Source organism: Hypanus sabinus, chromosome 8 (assembly GCF_030144855.1).
Source record: "Hypanus sabinus isolate sHypSab1 chromosome 8, sHypSab1.hap1, whole genome shotgun sequence".
NCBI classification, from domain to species: Eukaryota; Metazoa; Chordata; class Chondrichthyes; order Myliobatiformes; family Dasyatidae; genus Hypanus; species Hypanus sabinus.
In genome coordinates, this window is record NC_082713.1 from 135,175,878 (window position 1) to 135,192,822 (window position 16,945).

Genomic DNA, 16,945 nt, shown 5'->3' on the forward strand with positions numbered 1-16,945 from the left:
ACTCACAAGTGCTCCTGAAAGTCAGGTATTAACCCGACCTGTCAACAACCAAGCATTGTGATCCTGGTCCCCTTCATGATAGCTTATAAAGAAGCATGTGACTTCCCTCCCAGAGATGATAGGTGTCTGTGCTCTGGACTCTTGAAGGCTTGGACCCCATCATCACAGATGTTTCCAACCACAGGATCTGGAAGGCTGTTCCAAATTCTGATAGCACAGTGAAGGAAGCTTCTTTCCAGTGTGTAGGTTCTCACATCAGGCATAGAAACAGCATGAGCAGGCATATATAAACTTGATCGTGTGGTGCAAGGCAGCATGGCACAAAGGTCTGTAGGGCTGTGGCCTATGAACTGTATAAAAGAGTGGGTCATTTTTTTATCTCATCTACATAGCATGTGAAATTAAAACTCCACTACATTCCTTAAAGAATTCAGAATACAGGTCTCCCCCCCCCCCCCCCACAACCCCCATCCAAAGGTAGAGCGTTCCTATATGAAACTGTTTGTAAACCGAAATGTCATAAAGCAAAGAAGCAATTACCATTAATTTACATGGGAAAAATTTTTGAACATTCCCAGACCCAAAAAAATAACCTACCAAATCAAACCAAATAATACATAAAACCTAAAATAACACTAGCATATAGTAAAAGCAGGAATTATATGATAAATATGCACCCTATATAAAGTCAAAACATTGTATGCACGGTATAGTTTCACTTATCAAAATTGGGAAGACAACGAGCCAAAATTGATCTGGAGAAAAAAAAGGCAATTACACACATGTGAACGGTTGCACATGCACACGTACACGCATGCGCAAACAACTGCCCGCTCAAGGTTTCACGGTCATTGTAGTCTTTCTCGGGGTAAACACATGTATAAAGCGGGCGTCCTTATTTTGTAAAAGTGAAAATCCTCTTTGGTTAGCGAAAACAGGTACTAATGTAGGTCTTTCATTAACAGTGAGTTGTTGTAAAGGGAACATTTGAAAAACGGGGGACACGTGTACAGAAGTTTCTTTACATGATAGTTGTGAATTTGACTGCATTGTAAAATTAAAAATGCTTGCGCCCTTGCCTGTGCAGATAAAGATATTGACTAGATTTCATAACATATTTTTGAGACCTTTGATCACTAGTCTATCAATCAGTGTGAGCGACAATTAGTATTGTCTATACTTAACAGTCAAACTTTCAAAAAAACCAGTTTGCCCCCTAAATCTGATATCATGAGACTACATTTGAAGCTTTATTGAAGCAAGAGCCATGTTGTACGTACCAGTATTAAATAGCTTAGTGGTAGTGGACATGCTATCCTTTTTCTTAATCACTTCATTCATCATAATTATTACGTGTCCTGTCTTGTGACATGGGTGGTCATGGTCTTATGGCCATGATTGTTCTTGGCAAATTTTTCTATAGAAATGGTTTGCCATTGCCGCCTTCTGATCAGAGTCTTTACAAGACAGGTGACCCTGGACATTATCAATACGCTTCGGAGATTGTCTGCCTTGGCATCAGTGGTTGCATAACCAGGACTTGTGATATGCAGCAGCTGCTCATATGAATATCCATTTTCTCCCATGACTTCATGTGACCACAATTGGGTGGTGGGGGGGAGGAGTTGCCAAGCAGGTGCTGCGCCTTGCCCAACGGTGACCTAAAGGCTGGTGTAGAGAAGAGCACCTTGCACCTCCTTTGGTAGAGACACACCTCCACCCTGCCACCATATTCAATTCATTACTAAAATTAAATGTCTGCACTTGACCTCATATAACAGAGAATACTTTTTCCTCATAGGCCATTCCTTGAAGCCTTTCGTTTTTAATAATTGCAATGTTTTTCAAGGTGGACCCAGATCCAGTGTTACAATGCTTTAAAAAAAACTTCATGCTGATGCAAGCTTCATTTTATCCACTGGTCTTTGCAAAAAGTAAGAGATTATATTTTTGTTTTTATTTCATGTGCTGCTTCTCTGCGGGAATTTCTTCCCATTTTCATGTTAGAAAAGGAGTGTCATAACACTTCTAGAGTGGCTGCTCTGTAGAAAAAAAATGCCTGTGCAGAATAAGTAGTGAATTAGGTTTGATTAAACCCATAGTTTACTAAAAATTGTCCAATGTCAGGAATTTGATCTTTGTACTATTTCAGGATCTTGTACTGTCTGTGACATTGTGGTCTTTTCTAATGAAATGTTGGCAATGTTATTTTCCTGCTTTAATAGAAACAGATATAATAACTTTTTTTGCAGTTTCTTAAAGCTAATGTAGGACATCTTGACTGCCATTCCTTAGTACTAGCACTACTGTAAGTTTATTTTGTCAGATTTTTCTGTGCACAAATTGGACGTATCACTTTTGTTTTTCATGGGAAATGCAAAATTTCTATGGTATTTTTCATATGTGATGTACTTCAGCTTGCAAGATCAAATTCATGAAATTGGATTGAAGTTTCAAAAAAATTAATAATTCCTTTTATCTTAAATGCTTCCTGGCAGTAAGATTGTATCAGTAAAAGGCCTTTGGAGTTTCCTTAATATCATATTTTCAGCTGTCCAGACTTTGTTTATTCAGGAATTGTATATCAACGCCATCTATGTTGTACTGATATAAATTGTTGAAAGATTTTGCTCATTTATATTAATACTTAAATTCCAAGAGAGTGTTTGACATCATTTTACTTAAAAAGCATGATTACTTTCAGAAAGAATTTTCACTCACTAAAAGCCATTAAGCCATTAGACTATAGTTAATAGTAGCAGCTTCACAAGATTTCAACAAGGATGTTATTGCATTTTTTTACTGTATGTCTCAGTTACCTTGGGGTTTCTTCAAAGTTCTTCCCACAGCACTTTGCAAAAGTTTTTATAGATGCAGTGACTTTCCTGTGGTGATTTGGGTACAAATAACAGGATAAAAGTCTTTGGCATTCATTCTTTCTCAGCAATATTAGTTGAATCTGGGCATCAGGCCAGTGCACACAAGACAGACTTCAGTAATGTGCATTCCCATTACTTCACTGATCAGCAGTCTTGTATGCAAGAAGTGCTGAGGGTTGGGTTTTTCTTTAAATAGAAATCAGTACTCTTGCTGGATGCAAAAGTAAATTTATTAAGGATGTAACAGTTATATTTATATGATTTTAGAAACCTATTGATTCCATACATTCTTCTAGCTTCAGGTTCAATTTCCAGTGAATGTCAAAAAAAAAATGGCAACCCTTCTGAGTTTCTTCACAAGAGACAGGTAGAACATTAATATTTTAGGGGAAAATATCTCTACTTTTGGGAATGATCATTGGAGTTCAAAAATGGCATAACTTTTAAAATTAGTGGATAAAAATAATTTTGTCAACCTTCCTGTACAATGGTTACATCTCTTCCATGTTCTGGGAAAAATGCTAAGCCTGTTACTATAGCAGATATTGTGTAAAGGGTTTGGCTTCTAAGCTGAAAATACACTATATTGTGCAAATCGTGGAGTATCCTTTATGTAGTTCACTATATTTTGTGAACCCTGTTTTAATTATGCGAACTTGTAAAGGAAGTACAGAAAAGCACAGATAATCTGACTTCTGATTGTTTAGAAATCCGAATTATCTGGCTCACTCTGGTGTATGAGCTGAGGTCTGGACGGCAAGTGGGGTGTGCAGCCAGAGCAAAGGATCAAGACTTCAGCTGGGGTCAGAGTTTAGAATATGGGCTGAAGGTGGGTGTGAAGTCTGGAACACCAGAAATCAGCAACTCAGGCAGGTTTGTGACAGGAAAAAGTGTCTGGGGTACTTGTGTATTTCCTGATCTTTTTAACTTCACTGTGTTCATTGGAAATTTTAGACTGGTGCCAAATGTGTTTTTTTTTAAATGAAGTAGTTATGTATTTGGGTGTAAGCAAGACCAACATGGTAACTTGCTTCATTATCTGTCATCCAGTAGCATTATATCCACTGTGATGAAGTGCTTTGAGAGTTTGGGGATGAAGTATATCATTTCCTGCCTGAGAAACGACTTGGATCCGTTCCAACTGGATCCGCTACTGGTAGGAACTTCCAGTCAAGATTGTGCCTGTGTACAACGCTCCCTTCAGTCGACATCTTTTGGATAGATCATGAAACCATATATTTCACTTCTTTTACGTCTTTTACAATTGCTTTTCGTCTGAGATGTGCTTCTGGAACTGTTGGAGTCTTTGATTTGCTGTTTGGAGATCATTTGGGTGTTCCAGTGCTCAGCAGTCTTTGAGAGGTTTCTGGGAGGCAGAGGCAGTATGTGCAAGCCTCATGGCAGGAAGGCTGTGGGACGGCAACAGGGTGCAAGTTGATGTTCAACTCTATTTCACCAATTAAAGCTTACATTGTGCTGTCATTCGATCACTGGGGAATTGTAGTAAATTATGTATACCTGTCTGGACACGCCCCTCTGCTGACTGCTCCTGCGGCTCCTCCCACAGACCCCTGTATAAAGGCGATTGGAGGCACTGCTCCTCCCTCAGTCTCCAGGATGTAGTGGTCTTGTTTGCTGCTAATAAAAGCCTATCGTTTGCCTCCCGTCTCCCAGAGTTATTGATGGTGCATCAATTTTATTAGCAGCAATTTTAAAACATGGAGAGCATTTTACGACCCGACAGATTGAATATTGACCCTCAATCTCCGGAAGCCAGCATCGCTTTTGAACTCTGGCTTGCATGCTTCCAATCGTACCTGGAAGAGATTCGTGTGACCGAGCCTGCAATGATGCACCAAATTCTCCTCTCCAGGGTCAGTCCACGGGTCTACTCCCTGATCAGGGATCTGCCGACCTACCAAGGGGCACTGGATGTCCTCAAAAGATGAATACCTGCAGCCGGTGAACACCATCTACGCAAGACATCGCTTAGCGACACGGCAGCAGCGGGCCGGAGAGTCGAGCGCTGAGTTTGTCCGAGCCCTACAGACGCTCATGCGGGCCTGCGACTGCAGGGGACTGACGGCAGAGCAACATGTGGAGTTGCTAGTAAGAGACGCCTTCGTTATGGGGATCAGGTCAATGTATGTGCACCAGCGGCTGCTGGAACATGCTGATCTTACCTTACATTCAGCGATCAAGCTGGCCGACACCCTGGAGGCCGCTCTGCACAACGCTGATGCTCTCCAGGCATGCGATCTCCCGCCGGCCCAATGGACGCTGTAGACCCCGCAACCCGCTGGCGAATCAACCTCAGCTGCTGCCAGTCACGAGTCTGTGAAGTCAATAGACAATAGGTGCAGAAGTAGACCATTCGGCCCCTCTAGTCTGCACCGCCATTCTGAGATCATGGCTGATCATTCACTATCAATACCCAGTCCCTGCCTTGTCCCCATATCCCTTGATTCCCCTATCCATCAGATATCTATCTAGCTCCTTCTTGAAAGCAACTCGGCGGCGTATCGCTCTCAGCTGATGCCAGTCGCAAATCCGTGCAGTGCTACTTCTGCGGACTCGAAAAGCACCCCTGAAAACGCTGCCCGGCCCGAGAAGCAACCTGCTCCAGCTGCGGGAAGAAGGGCCACTTCGCCAAGGCCTGTAAGTCTAAGCTACGAGCGGGGTCGAGCAGTGCTGCGTGTGAGGCATGGGGGTCGCCATCTTGGTTGCTGCCATCTTGCCTGCCTGCCTCGTGCGAGGCATGGGAGTGGCCATCTTTGTCGGTGCCACCTCGCCCCGCCCCCGACCCATGGGTGCTAACCGGGCACCTAGACGGCGATTCAACTCTGGCCTCCGTAACCCTCAACCAAAGCTCTCCACACCAGCTCGCAAGTTCAATGATGGACATCCTGGTGGAGGGGCACAGGACTAACTGCCTGTTTGACACGGGCAGCACTGAGAGTTTTATTCACCCGGACACAGTGCAACGCTGCGGACATGTGACACAGCCAGTAAGCCAGAAGGTCACCGTGGTTTCCGGATCACATTCCATAGACATCCGGGGGGGTTGTGTAGCAACATTGGTGCTGCAGGGCACAGAATATCGGAACTTTGTGTTACTGGTCATGCCTCAACTGTGTGCCCCTGCGTTATTGGGGCTCGACTTCCAGAGCCACCTGAAAAGTGTGACAATGGAGTATGACGGGCCCCTCCCACCAGTCACTGTCAGAAATCTTCAGTTTTGTGCGACTTCATCATATACCCACACACACACACTGACCCGCACATCCCACCCAACACCATGCCAACGGCTGTGCCACTGACACCACTTGCAGCCTCTCCACCCTCAAGATCCTTCCCCCACCACTGTTCGCCAACCTGACCCCCGATTGTAAACCTGTGGCAACTAAAAGCGGGAGGTACAGCGAGGGGGACAGGGCCTTCATTAAGTCGGAGGTGCAGCAGCTGCTCAGGGAGGGGAATCATTGAGCCAAGCACAAGTCCTTGGAGGGCCCAGTTGGTCGCTGTTCGTACCGGGCAGAAAAATAGGATGGTCATGGACTATAGCCAGACCATCAATAGGTTCATGCAGCTTTACGCGTACCCCCTAACCGCATTGCGGATATGGTCAATCAGATAGCTCAGTACAAGGTGTACTCGACCATAGACCTGAAATCTGCTTACCATCAGCTCCCCATCCGCCCGGAGGACCGCCCCTACGCTGCCTTCGAGGTGGGCGGCAGGCTCTATCACTTCCTGCACGTCCCCTTTGGTGTCACAAATGGTGTCTCTGTCTTCCAGAGGGAAATGGACCAGTGCCAACTGAAGGCCGCGTTCCCATATCTGGATAACATCACCATCTGCGGTCACAACAGGCAGGATCACGACACCAACCTCCAACGATTTTTTCAAGTGGCCAAAGCTCTTAACCTCACCTATAACAGGGACAAGTGTGTGTTCGGAACCACCCGACTTGCTATCCTTGGGTATGTCGTGGAGAACGGGATCATTGGCCCTGACCCTGCCTGTATGCGCCCCCTGTTGGAACTCCCTCTTCCCGCCACCCTCAGAGCCCTCAAACGGTGCCTGGGCTTCGTTTCCTATTACGCAGACAGGGCCCGCCCCCTGGTCAAGTCCACCGCATTTCCCCTCTCCTCCGAGGCCCGCGCGGCCTTCAGCTGCATTGAAGGGGACATTGCCAAAGCAATGATGCATGCGGCGGACGAGACTATTCCCTTCCAAGTAGAGAGTGACGCCTCCGACTTCGCGCTGGCTGCTACCCTCAATGAGGCAGGAAGGCCGGTAGCATTCTTCTGTCGTACCCTTCAGGGCCCTGAAATTCGGCACTCCATGGTGGAGAAAGAAGCCCAGGCCATAGTGGAAGCTATTAGGCGCTGGAGGCACTATCTCGCCGGCAAAAGGTTCACCTTGCTGACCGACCAGCGCTCAGTTGCGTTCATGTTCAGCAACCAACAGTGGAGCAAAATCAAAAATGATAAAATTTTGAGGTGGAGAGTAGAGCTCTCCACCTACAACTATGACATCCTGTACTGGCCTGGAAGGCTCAATGAGCCCCCTGATGCCCTATCACGGGGAGCGTGTGCCAGCGTGCAGCTCGACCGGCTACATGCCCTCCATGCAGATCTTTGCCACCCGGGGGTCACTCGACTTTACCATTTCGTGAAAGCCTGGAACCTGCCTTACTCAGTTGGGGACATCAGGATGATGACTAGGGACTGTCAAGTCTGCGCTGAGTGCAAACCGCACTTCTACCGTACTGAACAGGCACAACTTATCAAGGCCACCCGCCCCTTTGAGTGACTGAGTGTCAACTTTAAGGACCCCCTTCCCTCCACCGACTGCAATGTCTACTTTCTCCACATAATCGACGAGTACTCGCGGTTCCCTTTTGCCATCCCCTGCCCCGATACCACTGCCACGTCCGTCGTAAAAGTCCTGCGCCAGCTCTTCACTCTGTTCAGATATCCCTGCTGTATCCACAGTGATAGAGGGTCCTCGTTTATGAGTGACGAGCTGCGCCAGTACCTGCTGGCTAGGGGTATTGCTACTAGTAGGACCACGAGCTATAATCCCCGGGGAATGGACAGGTGGAGCGGGAGAATGCCACTGTGTGGAAGGCCACACTGTTAGCCCTTAGGTCAAAGGGATTGCTGGTCTTTCGCTGACAGGAGGTCCTCCCCGAGGCACTCCACTCCATCCGCCCTCGGTTATGCACGTCCACCAATGCCACCCCTCATGAGCGACTCTTTTCTTTTCCCAGGAAGTCTGCCACTGGGACCACCCTATCGGCTTGGCTGACATCCCCAGGGCCAGTGCTGCTCCGGAAACATGTGAGGAGCAATAACTACTCCCTAATGGTCGAGTGTGTTCACCTACTTCGTGCGAACCCCCAGTATGCCTACGTGGTCTTACTTGATGGGCGGGAGGACACTGTCTCTGTCCATGACCTGGCACCCGCAGGAGCACCAGACCTCCACCCTGAGCACTCCACAGTGACTATGAACCCCATACCCACTGATGTATATACATACCCACTGTCTTGTGGGTACACAAGCCCTACACAGACTCCTCACGACACTCCCATACTGGGTGCCATGCACACGCATGAGGGATTACTGACGCCTAATGGGCTGGCACCTCAAGTCAGACCGGAGCCAGCACAACCACCGTCACCGGTGCAATCACCACTGGTGCTACCTAGATCACAGCGACAGATTCGACTGCTTGATAGACTTAACCGGTAAATATACTTGTAAGAAACTTAGCCCCATGGGGACTCTCTTCTCTCTTTTAAAACATGGGGGGGGGGGGGGGTGAATGTGGTAAACTATGTATGCCTGTCTGGACACGCCTCTCTGCTGACTGCTCCTGTGGCTTCTCCCACAGACCCCTGTATAAAGGCGATTGGAGGCACTGCTCCTCCCTCAGTCTCCAGGATGTAGTGGTTTCGTTTGCTACTAATAAAAGCCTATCGTTCGTCTCCTGTCACCGAGAGTTATTGATGGTGCATCAGGAATTGCTCTACAATTGCGGGGGATAGGGATTTGCAGGTTGATGTACCTGATCTGTCTTTCTTGGTTTTTTTTGTGCAGGGAGGAGGAATTTGGAGTTTGATGACTGTGCTGCCTACTTGTCTTTTCTTGGTTTCCTAGCTACCTGGAAAAGAACAATTTCAAAGTTGTATACTTTGATAATAAATGAACCTTTGAACCAATGTGCCTGCTGCCACACAGACCCACAGCAGATGCCATGGCATTGGCTCATCACTCAACCCTGGAACACCTGGACAGCAATTACCTGGTTTTCTGCATTAATTACTCATAGAATGTGGTTTGATCTTCATCTAAGTCATAATAATAGACAAACACAATCTGCCTAAACTAATAACATACAATTGTACTACTTCTCATCAATACTGAGTATACCATTTAAAAAAAAAATGCGGTCTAGATTCGAAAAAAGTAAGTGAGCCTCTGGGAATGCCTTCTACAAAAGCTATTTGGAGTCAGATGTTCAAGTCAATGTGATGAGATTGGAGGTGTGGGTTGTAGAGGTGCCCTGCCCTGTATATTTTAAAAAAAAGAGACAAAGTCAGATTACTGACAGAACCTGCTCTTCTCAAGAAAGATCGGTTTATGTTAACCATGCCTCATTCAAAACAACTTTAAGGCTACGTCCACACTAAACTGGATAAATCTGTAACCGAAGCTTTTTCTCTTTGTTTTGACCCTCTGTCCACACTAAAACAGCGTTTTCCTCCCCCAAAAACAGAACTTTTCTAAAATGCCCTTCAGAGTGTGCAATTTTGAAAACGCCAGATTGGCTGGAGCAGTGTGGATGGGGTAACCAGAGAAATTTTAAAATGCTGTAATGACATGCCGGAACAGATGGTGATGGCAGCATGCCATTTCATTGTTTTCTTGAATGCAACCTAACAATTTCAGAACAGCTGACAATGAGACTGAAGCCAGAATAGTTAGAAATGTACTCACCATACACTTTGACCCATAACTTACTGAATAAATAAGTATACTCACTTTGCCCTGTTTTCTGTCCTTGCTCGTATAAAGGTGGTTTTACCTATTTATGTAAGTACTTCTCTGACAAAAGATGTGTAACAGCTTAATGCAACATTGTATGGAAATACAAGATAACACTGATGCAGACATGTTTTATACATTTAACAAGGTGCTTTATTAATGCAACAGAGTTGGTCAGGTTTTCAATGTTCGTCGTCAGCGGGGTCATACTGTCCGTGAACTCCCTGTCGGTTGCCTCCATATGCTCCAGTATTTGTTTTTTTTAGTTTTAAGTCCTCCTGCGCGAGAGCCAACAGCTGTCCGTTGTTTAAGTTTTTCTAGACTGTAACTGGATAAACACACACCAAGTCTTTCATGGTGAGATTCGACACCAAATACGTCGCTTGTTTTCAGTAGATGTGTCCTGCGCATGCATAGTAGGAGGAGATTTGACAAAATATCCGTTTTAAGGTGGACAGGGGTATTTTCAAAAACGCTTAGTGTGGATGCCTATCGTTTTTACGCGAATCCGGCTTTTTCAAAATTATCCAGTTTAGTGTGGACGTAGCCTAAGAGAACCTGAGAAGAAGAATTGTAGAGATGCACAAAGCTGGAAAAGGTGACCAATGCATTTCTATCGACCTGAGTTCAACAGTCCACACTAAGAGAAATTGTCTTTAAATGGAGGAAATTCAGTATTGTTCCCACTCTCCCTAGGAGTGGGCGTTCTGCAAAGATCACACCAAGAGCACAATGTGCAATGCTACATTGGGTGGAAAAGAACTCGAAGTTAACAGAAAAAGACCTACAGAAATTTCTAGAACTCGCTGAAGTCTCTGTTCATATGTCCACTAGAAGAAAATCTGAACAAGAATGGAAGGACGTGACAGAGGGAACTACTGTTCTCCAAAATAAAACATAGTTGCACATCTCAAGTTTGCAAAATACCACCTGGATGTTCCAAAATGCTTCTGGGCCATTGTTCTGTGGGCAGATGAAGACAAATTTTGATAGAAATGCACAGTCTACGTTTGGAGGAAAAGAAGCACCGCACACACATTTCTTCCAGCATATTGCAAGACCGTACACTTTCTGGCCCTGTATTGATTCTATCATTTTTTTTTACCCGATCTCCTACTCTGTATAAATCCAATTTAAGTTTCTCTTAAAACTACTTGCCTCTCCACCTATCTTCATAGAGTCTGCAATCTTTGCAACAAATCCATTAATTTCATCATCCAGATTAATATTTAATGTAAAAAGAATCAGTCCCAACACAGAACTCTGTTGAACACCACTAGTCACCAGCAGCCAGCCAGAAAAGGCCCACTTTCTTCCCACTTTTTGCCTCCTGCCAGTCAGCCACTGCTTTATCCATGCTAGAATCCCTTTAATACCATGGGCTCATGGCTTGTTAATGCAGCATCATCTTTGGCACCTTGTCATAGGCCTTCTGAAAATCCAAATACACAATATCAACCAATTCTCCTCTGACTATCCTGCTTTTTACTACTTCAAAGAATTCCAATAAATTTGGCAGGCAAGATTTTCCCTTGAGGAAGCCATGCTGGCTTCAGCCTATTTTTATCATATACCCTGAAACCACATTGTTAACAATTGACTCCCAAATCTTCCCAACCACTGAGGTCAGACTAACTTGGCCATAGTTTCTTTTCTTCTGACCCTCTCATTTTTGAAGAGTGGATTGTCATTTGTGATTTTCTATTTTAGAACCATTCCAGAATCTCATGATTCTTGAAAGATCATTAGTAATGCCTCCACTATCTCTTCAACTACCTCTTTCAGAACCCTGGGGTGTAGATCATCTGGTGTAGGTGACTTGCCTACCTTCAGAACTTTTAGTTTCCCAAGAATCTTCTCCCAAATAATGGCAACTTCTTACACTTCTTCTCCCATGACATCTGGAACTTCCACCATACTGCTAGCATCTTCCACACTGAAGACTGGTGTAAAATACTTAATTCAATTTGTCTGCTATTTTCTTGTCCTTCATTACTGCCTCTCTAGCATTATTATCCAGTGTTCCAATATCCATTCTCGCCTCTCTTTCACTTTATATGTCTCAAGAAACTTTTGGTATCCTCCTTAATATTATTAGCTAGCTTACTTCTGTATTTCATCTTTACCTTAATTACTTGTTTAGTTGTACTTTGTTAGTATTTGAAAGCTTCCCAATCCTCAAACTTCCCACAAATCTTTGCACTATTATATGCCCTCACTTGCTTTTATTTTGGTTTTGATTTCTCTTGTTAGCCATGGTTGTCATATTTTGGGATGTATACATCCGTGTCTTTGAATTGCTTCCAGAAATTCCGACCATTGCTGCTCTGCCATCATCTCTGCCAGTGTTCTTTTCCAATCAATTCTGGGCAACTCACCTCTCATGCCTCTAATTCCCTTTACTCCACTGTAATACTGATACATCTGACTTTAGCTTCTCCTTCTCAAAATTTAAGGTGAATTTGATCATGTTATGATCACTTGTCCCGAAGAGTCTGTTTACCTTAAGCTCTCGAATCAATTCTGGTTCATTGCACAATACCCAATCCAGAATAGCTGATCCCCTAGTGGACTCAGCCATGAGCTGCTCTAAAAAGCCATCTCATAGGCATTCTAGAAACTCCCCCTCTTGGAATCCAGCACCAAGCTGATTTTTCCCAATCTACCTGCATATTGAAATTTTGCATGGCTATGTCAGGGTACCACCACTAATCTCAAGGTTAGTGGTCTGTCACCTGAAGCTGAATAGAAGCTGGATGATGCAACAAGACAGTGATCTGAAACACAAGAGTAAATTAACAACAGAATTGTTGAAAAAGACAATTAATGTTTTGGAAAGGCCAAGTCGGAGTCCAGACTTTAACCCAATTGAGTTGCTGTGTCATGACCTGAAGTGGGCTGTTCATACAAGGTATTCCTGAATAATTGATAAACTGAAACAGTTTTGCATGGAGGAGTGGTCTAAAATTCCTCAACGTTGTGCAAGTCTGATCAGCAGCTACGTTTGGAGGTTATTGCTACTCAAGGAGGTTTTACCGGTTGTTAAATACAGGTGTTCACATACATTTTCCAGCCTGGACTGTGAATGATTAAACAATGTGTTCAATAAAGACACAAAAAGTACAATGGTTTGTTGTGTGTTTATGTATTGAGTTGGATGAAGATCAGACCACATTTTGAGTAATTAATGCAGAAAACTAGGTAATTGCAAAGGGTTACAAACTTTTTCTTGCAACAGGATTCTCTTTATAGACTACAGTTTGGCATTCAGCACTACCATTCTCTTAAAACTTATCAATAAGCTCAAGACCTTGCCTCAGTACCTCCTCATGCAATTGGAACCTCTATTTCCTCAACTGCAAACCACAGTCAGTTCTGATTAGCAACAACATCTCCTCCACAATCTCCTTTAGCTCAGGTGTACCATGAGGCTGTGTGCTTAACCCCTGTTCTATTCACTTTGTACTTGTGCCTGGAGGCTAAACACAGCTCCAATGCTATATTTAAGTTTGATGACTAGCTGATGACCACTGTTGTTGACTGAATTATTAGTGGTGGCAAGTCAGCATATAGGAGAGAGATTGAAAATCTGGCTGAATGGTGCCACGGCAGCAACCTCTCGCTTAACTACACAGAGCAGTGTTGCAGGAAAGCAGCATCCTTCATCAAAGACCCCCACCACTCAGGACATGCTCCCTTCTTCCTGCTGCCATCAGGAAGAAGATACTCAAGCCTCAGCTTCTACATCACCAGGTTCAGAAACAGTTTTATCCCCTCAGCCATCAGGCTCTTGAATGAGTGGGGATAATTTCACTCAACTTCACCCCATCATTGAGCTGTTCCCACAACCTACAGACTCCCTTTCAAGGACTCTTAATATCATGTTCTCTATTGTGTATTTATTTATTTTCATTATCTTTTTTCTTTTTCTATTTGCAGAGTTTGTTGCCATTTGCATGTTGGTTAATTGTCCATCCTGTTGGGTGTGACATTTCATTGTTTCTATTTTGTTTCTTGAATTTACTGAATATGCCCATAAGAAAATTAATCTCAGATAGTATATATGTATTTTGATAATAAATTTACTTTGAATTTTGAACTTGAATAGGAGCAAATTCCAATCATTGAAAATCTGATGGCATGACATTTTCCAAGTCATGAAGTGTGATTATTGGAGTATTTCTGTATTATTTATAATAACTTTTTAAAAAGCTGATCAGAGAAGTAGAATTTAAGAGATGCATCCGGTGTGTATATAAGAGTGTGTATGTGTGATTAGTGTATTGTTTTTGTTTTGTACAATTTTAGAATGTAAAAAAGGAAAGGAGCACCATGCAAAAGGTTGGGCACCCCAAGAGATTTGAGCTCTCAGATAACTTTTACCAAGGTCTCAGACCTTCATTAGCTTGTCAGGGCTATGGATTGTTCACAGTCATTGTTAAGAAAGGCCAGGTGATTTTAAATTTCAAAATTTTATAAATACCCTGACCCCTGAAACTTTGTCCCAACAATCAGCAGCATGTGCTCCTCTAAGCAGCTGCCTCACACTCTGAAAATTAAAATAAATGATGCCCACAGAACAGGCTATAAGAAGATAGCAGAGTGTTTTCAGGTAGCCGTTTCCTCAGTTTGTAATGTAATTAGGAAATAGCAGTTAACAGGAATGGTGGAGGTCATATTGATGTCCGGAAGACCAAGAAAACTTTCTGAGAGAACTGCTCGTAGGATTGTGAGAAAGGCAAATCAAAACCCCCGTTTGACTGCAAAAGACCTTCAAGAAGATTTAGCCAATTCTGGAGTGGTGGTGCACTGTTCTACTGTGCAGCAACACCTGCACAAATATGAGCTTCATGGAAGAGTCATCAGAAGAAAACCTTTTCTGCATCCTCACCACAAAATTCAGTATCAGAAGTTGGCAAAGGAACAAGGCTGATGCATTTTGGAAACAAGTCCTGTGGACTGATGAAGTTAAAATAGAACATTTTGACCGCAATGAGCAAAGGTATGTTTGGAGAAAAAAGGGTGCAGAATTCCATGAAAAGAACACCTCTCCAACTGTTAAGCACGGGGGTGGATCGATCATGCTTTGGGCTTGTGTTGCAGCCAGTGACACAGGGAACATTTCACCGGTAGAGGGAAGAATGAATTCAATTAAATACCTACAAATTCTGGAAGCAAAAGAGGATGGCTTCTGGATAATGATAGGATAATGATCCTAACCACACCTCAAAATCCATAATGGACTACCTCAAGAGGCGCAAGCTGAAGGTTTCGGCATGGCCCTCACAGTCCCCCAACCTAAACATCATTGAAAATCTGTGGATAGACCTCAAAAGAGCAGTGCATGCATGACAGCCCAAGAATCTCACAGAACTGGAAGCTTTTTGCAAGGAAGAGTAGATGAAAATACCCCAAACAAGAATTGAAAGACTCTTAGCTGGCTACAGAAAGCGTTTACAAGCCGTGATACTTGCCAAAGGGGGTACAAAGGGGATACATACCTGGGAGAGTTCATTCTCAAGACTGGCTCAATCTTGATGCCATTATAAACTGTAGCTGCCTGCACATGGTCTTTGTCCCTCCATTCCCTGCCTCTTCATGTGTCTTATGTAGTATTTGATATTCTCACCATGGGGGGAAAAGACTCCACTATCTGCCCTATATGCCTCTCATAATTTTATATATTTCTATCAAGTACTTCTACCTCTTCAACTTCTGATATTCCAGAGGAAGTGATCTGAAAGTCCACTTTCTCAAAGCTAAAACTGTCTATAATTTATAGGAGATACATTTTCATGATTTTGAAGTTGACTCAAGAGTATTTCAGTACTTAACACAAAACAATTTTAAATCTTACTATTAAAAAAGTGAAGTCCCAAACTTATTAAATAATTTTGAGATCACAACTCAGTATCCTTCAATTAGGTCGGGGTTCCATTTATCAGGCAGTCATAACTGGAAATGCTGTATTCATATAAAGTTACATGAAATCAAACTGAAGATTGTCTAACTCATAACACTTCATTAACTTTATTAAGCTGCAATATTATTCAAATATTTCAAAATGTTCTAGCCTTACAAGGCATTGGTTTTATTTTGTTTTTCCAGACTCTCTCATCAGCTGTTGTTCAAGTATTTGCAGCAGAGCGGAGTTCTCACTGGGCAAAAAAATGTTGTGGAGTTGCCTGCCTTATCAAAGACAACCCACAAAGGTCTTACTTTATTCGAATATACGATATAAAGGTAAGATTCAAATCCCAGTCTTTTTCCGATGATTTTTCATTTCATCTAGTGATATAATAGGATGTACTTTTGACTTCAGCTTTGAGTTGGAAGACCTTGATCCTGATCTCTCTGATACTATTTCCACACACCAGAGGGATCTCGTCTTTCCTGACTCTCAAGTTTAATGATACTGTTAGCAATGTTTTATTCACTGGTCATAACAACATTAGCCTTTTCACATTAGGTAACTTTTTTCAATCATGATCCTTAAACTATATCAATCATGTCTTTCCTTTCGAAGCTACTGTTGCCCTTCACCTTCATCCTGCCTGTAGCCTTTCATTCTATCTTCTCATCCTCCTTGGGAATATAACTTTGTATAGGTAATAGGAAAAAAAATTAGGAAGAAAGAAAAGTTTCTTATTTCCTTCATAAATGGGATCTGCTCTGACTCCTCTGATGTATTGCTTTGTCTTTACTGTTCTGTCAAAGCAGTAAACTTGTCTTGTTAACTGTGCTTTCTTCCATCATCCTTTACTAGCAAGCTTCCTGCCCATAAGTTTTTTGCAACAAAAGTCTTCCCTTGTGTTCAGTTACGGAGTGATACACATTACATGAGCGTTTTCTTTTGTATCAGATTTCTCTTCATATGGGCTACCAATGTGAAATAATACAGGAAAGGGGGAAGAGAAGAAAGGAAGTAGCCATATAGTGATGGGCATTAACTCACAATGTTGGCAAGTGTCAGCAGGATAGATTTGCAACAACAGTGGTTGGAAAGCC

At 43.2% G+C, this 16,945-nt stretch overlaps 1 protein-coding gene across 1 annotated transcript in view; it reads left to right on the forward strand.

Annotated features, from left to right (window-relative positions):
- The window catches only part of LOC132398447 (actin nucleation-promoting factor WASL-like), a 79,891-nt gene that overhangs the window by 28,485 nt on the left and 34,461 nt on the right, over positions 1–16,945 (forward strand). Inside the window, exon 2 of the mRNA XM_059977899.1 lies at positions 16,046–16,180. Coding sequence (XP_059833882.1) covers positions 16,046–16,180 — 135 coding nt within the window. The remainder of the gene's footprint in view (positions 1–16,045; positions 16,181–16,945) is intronic.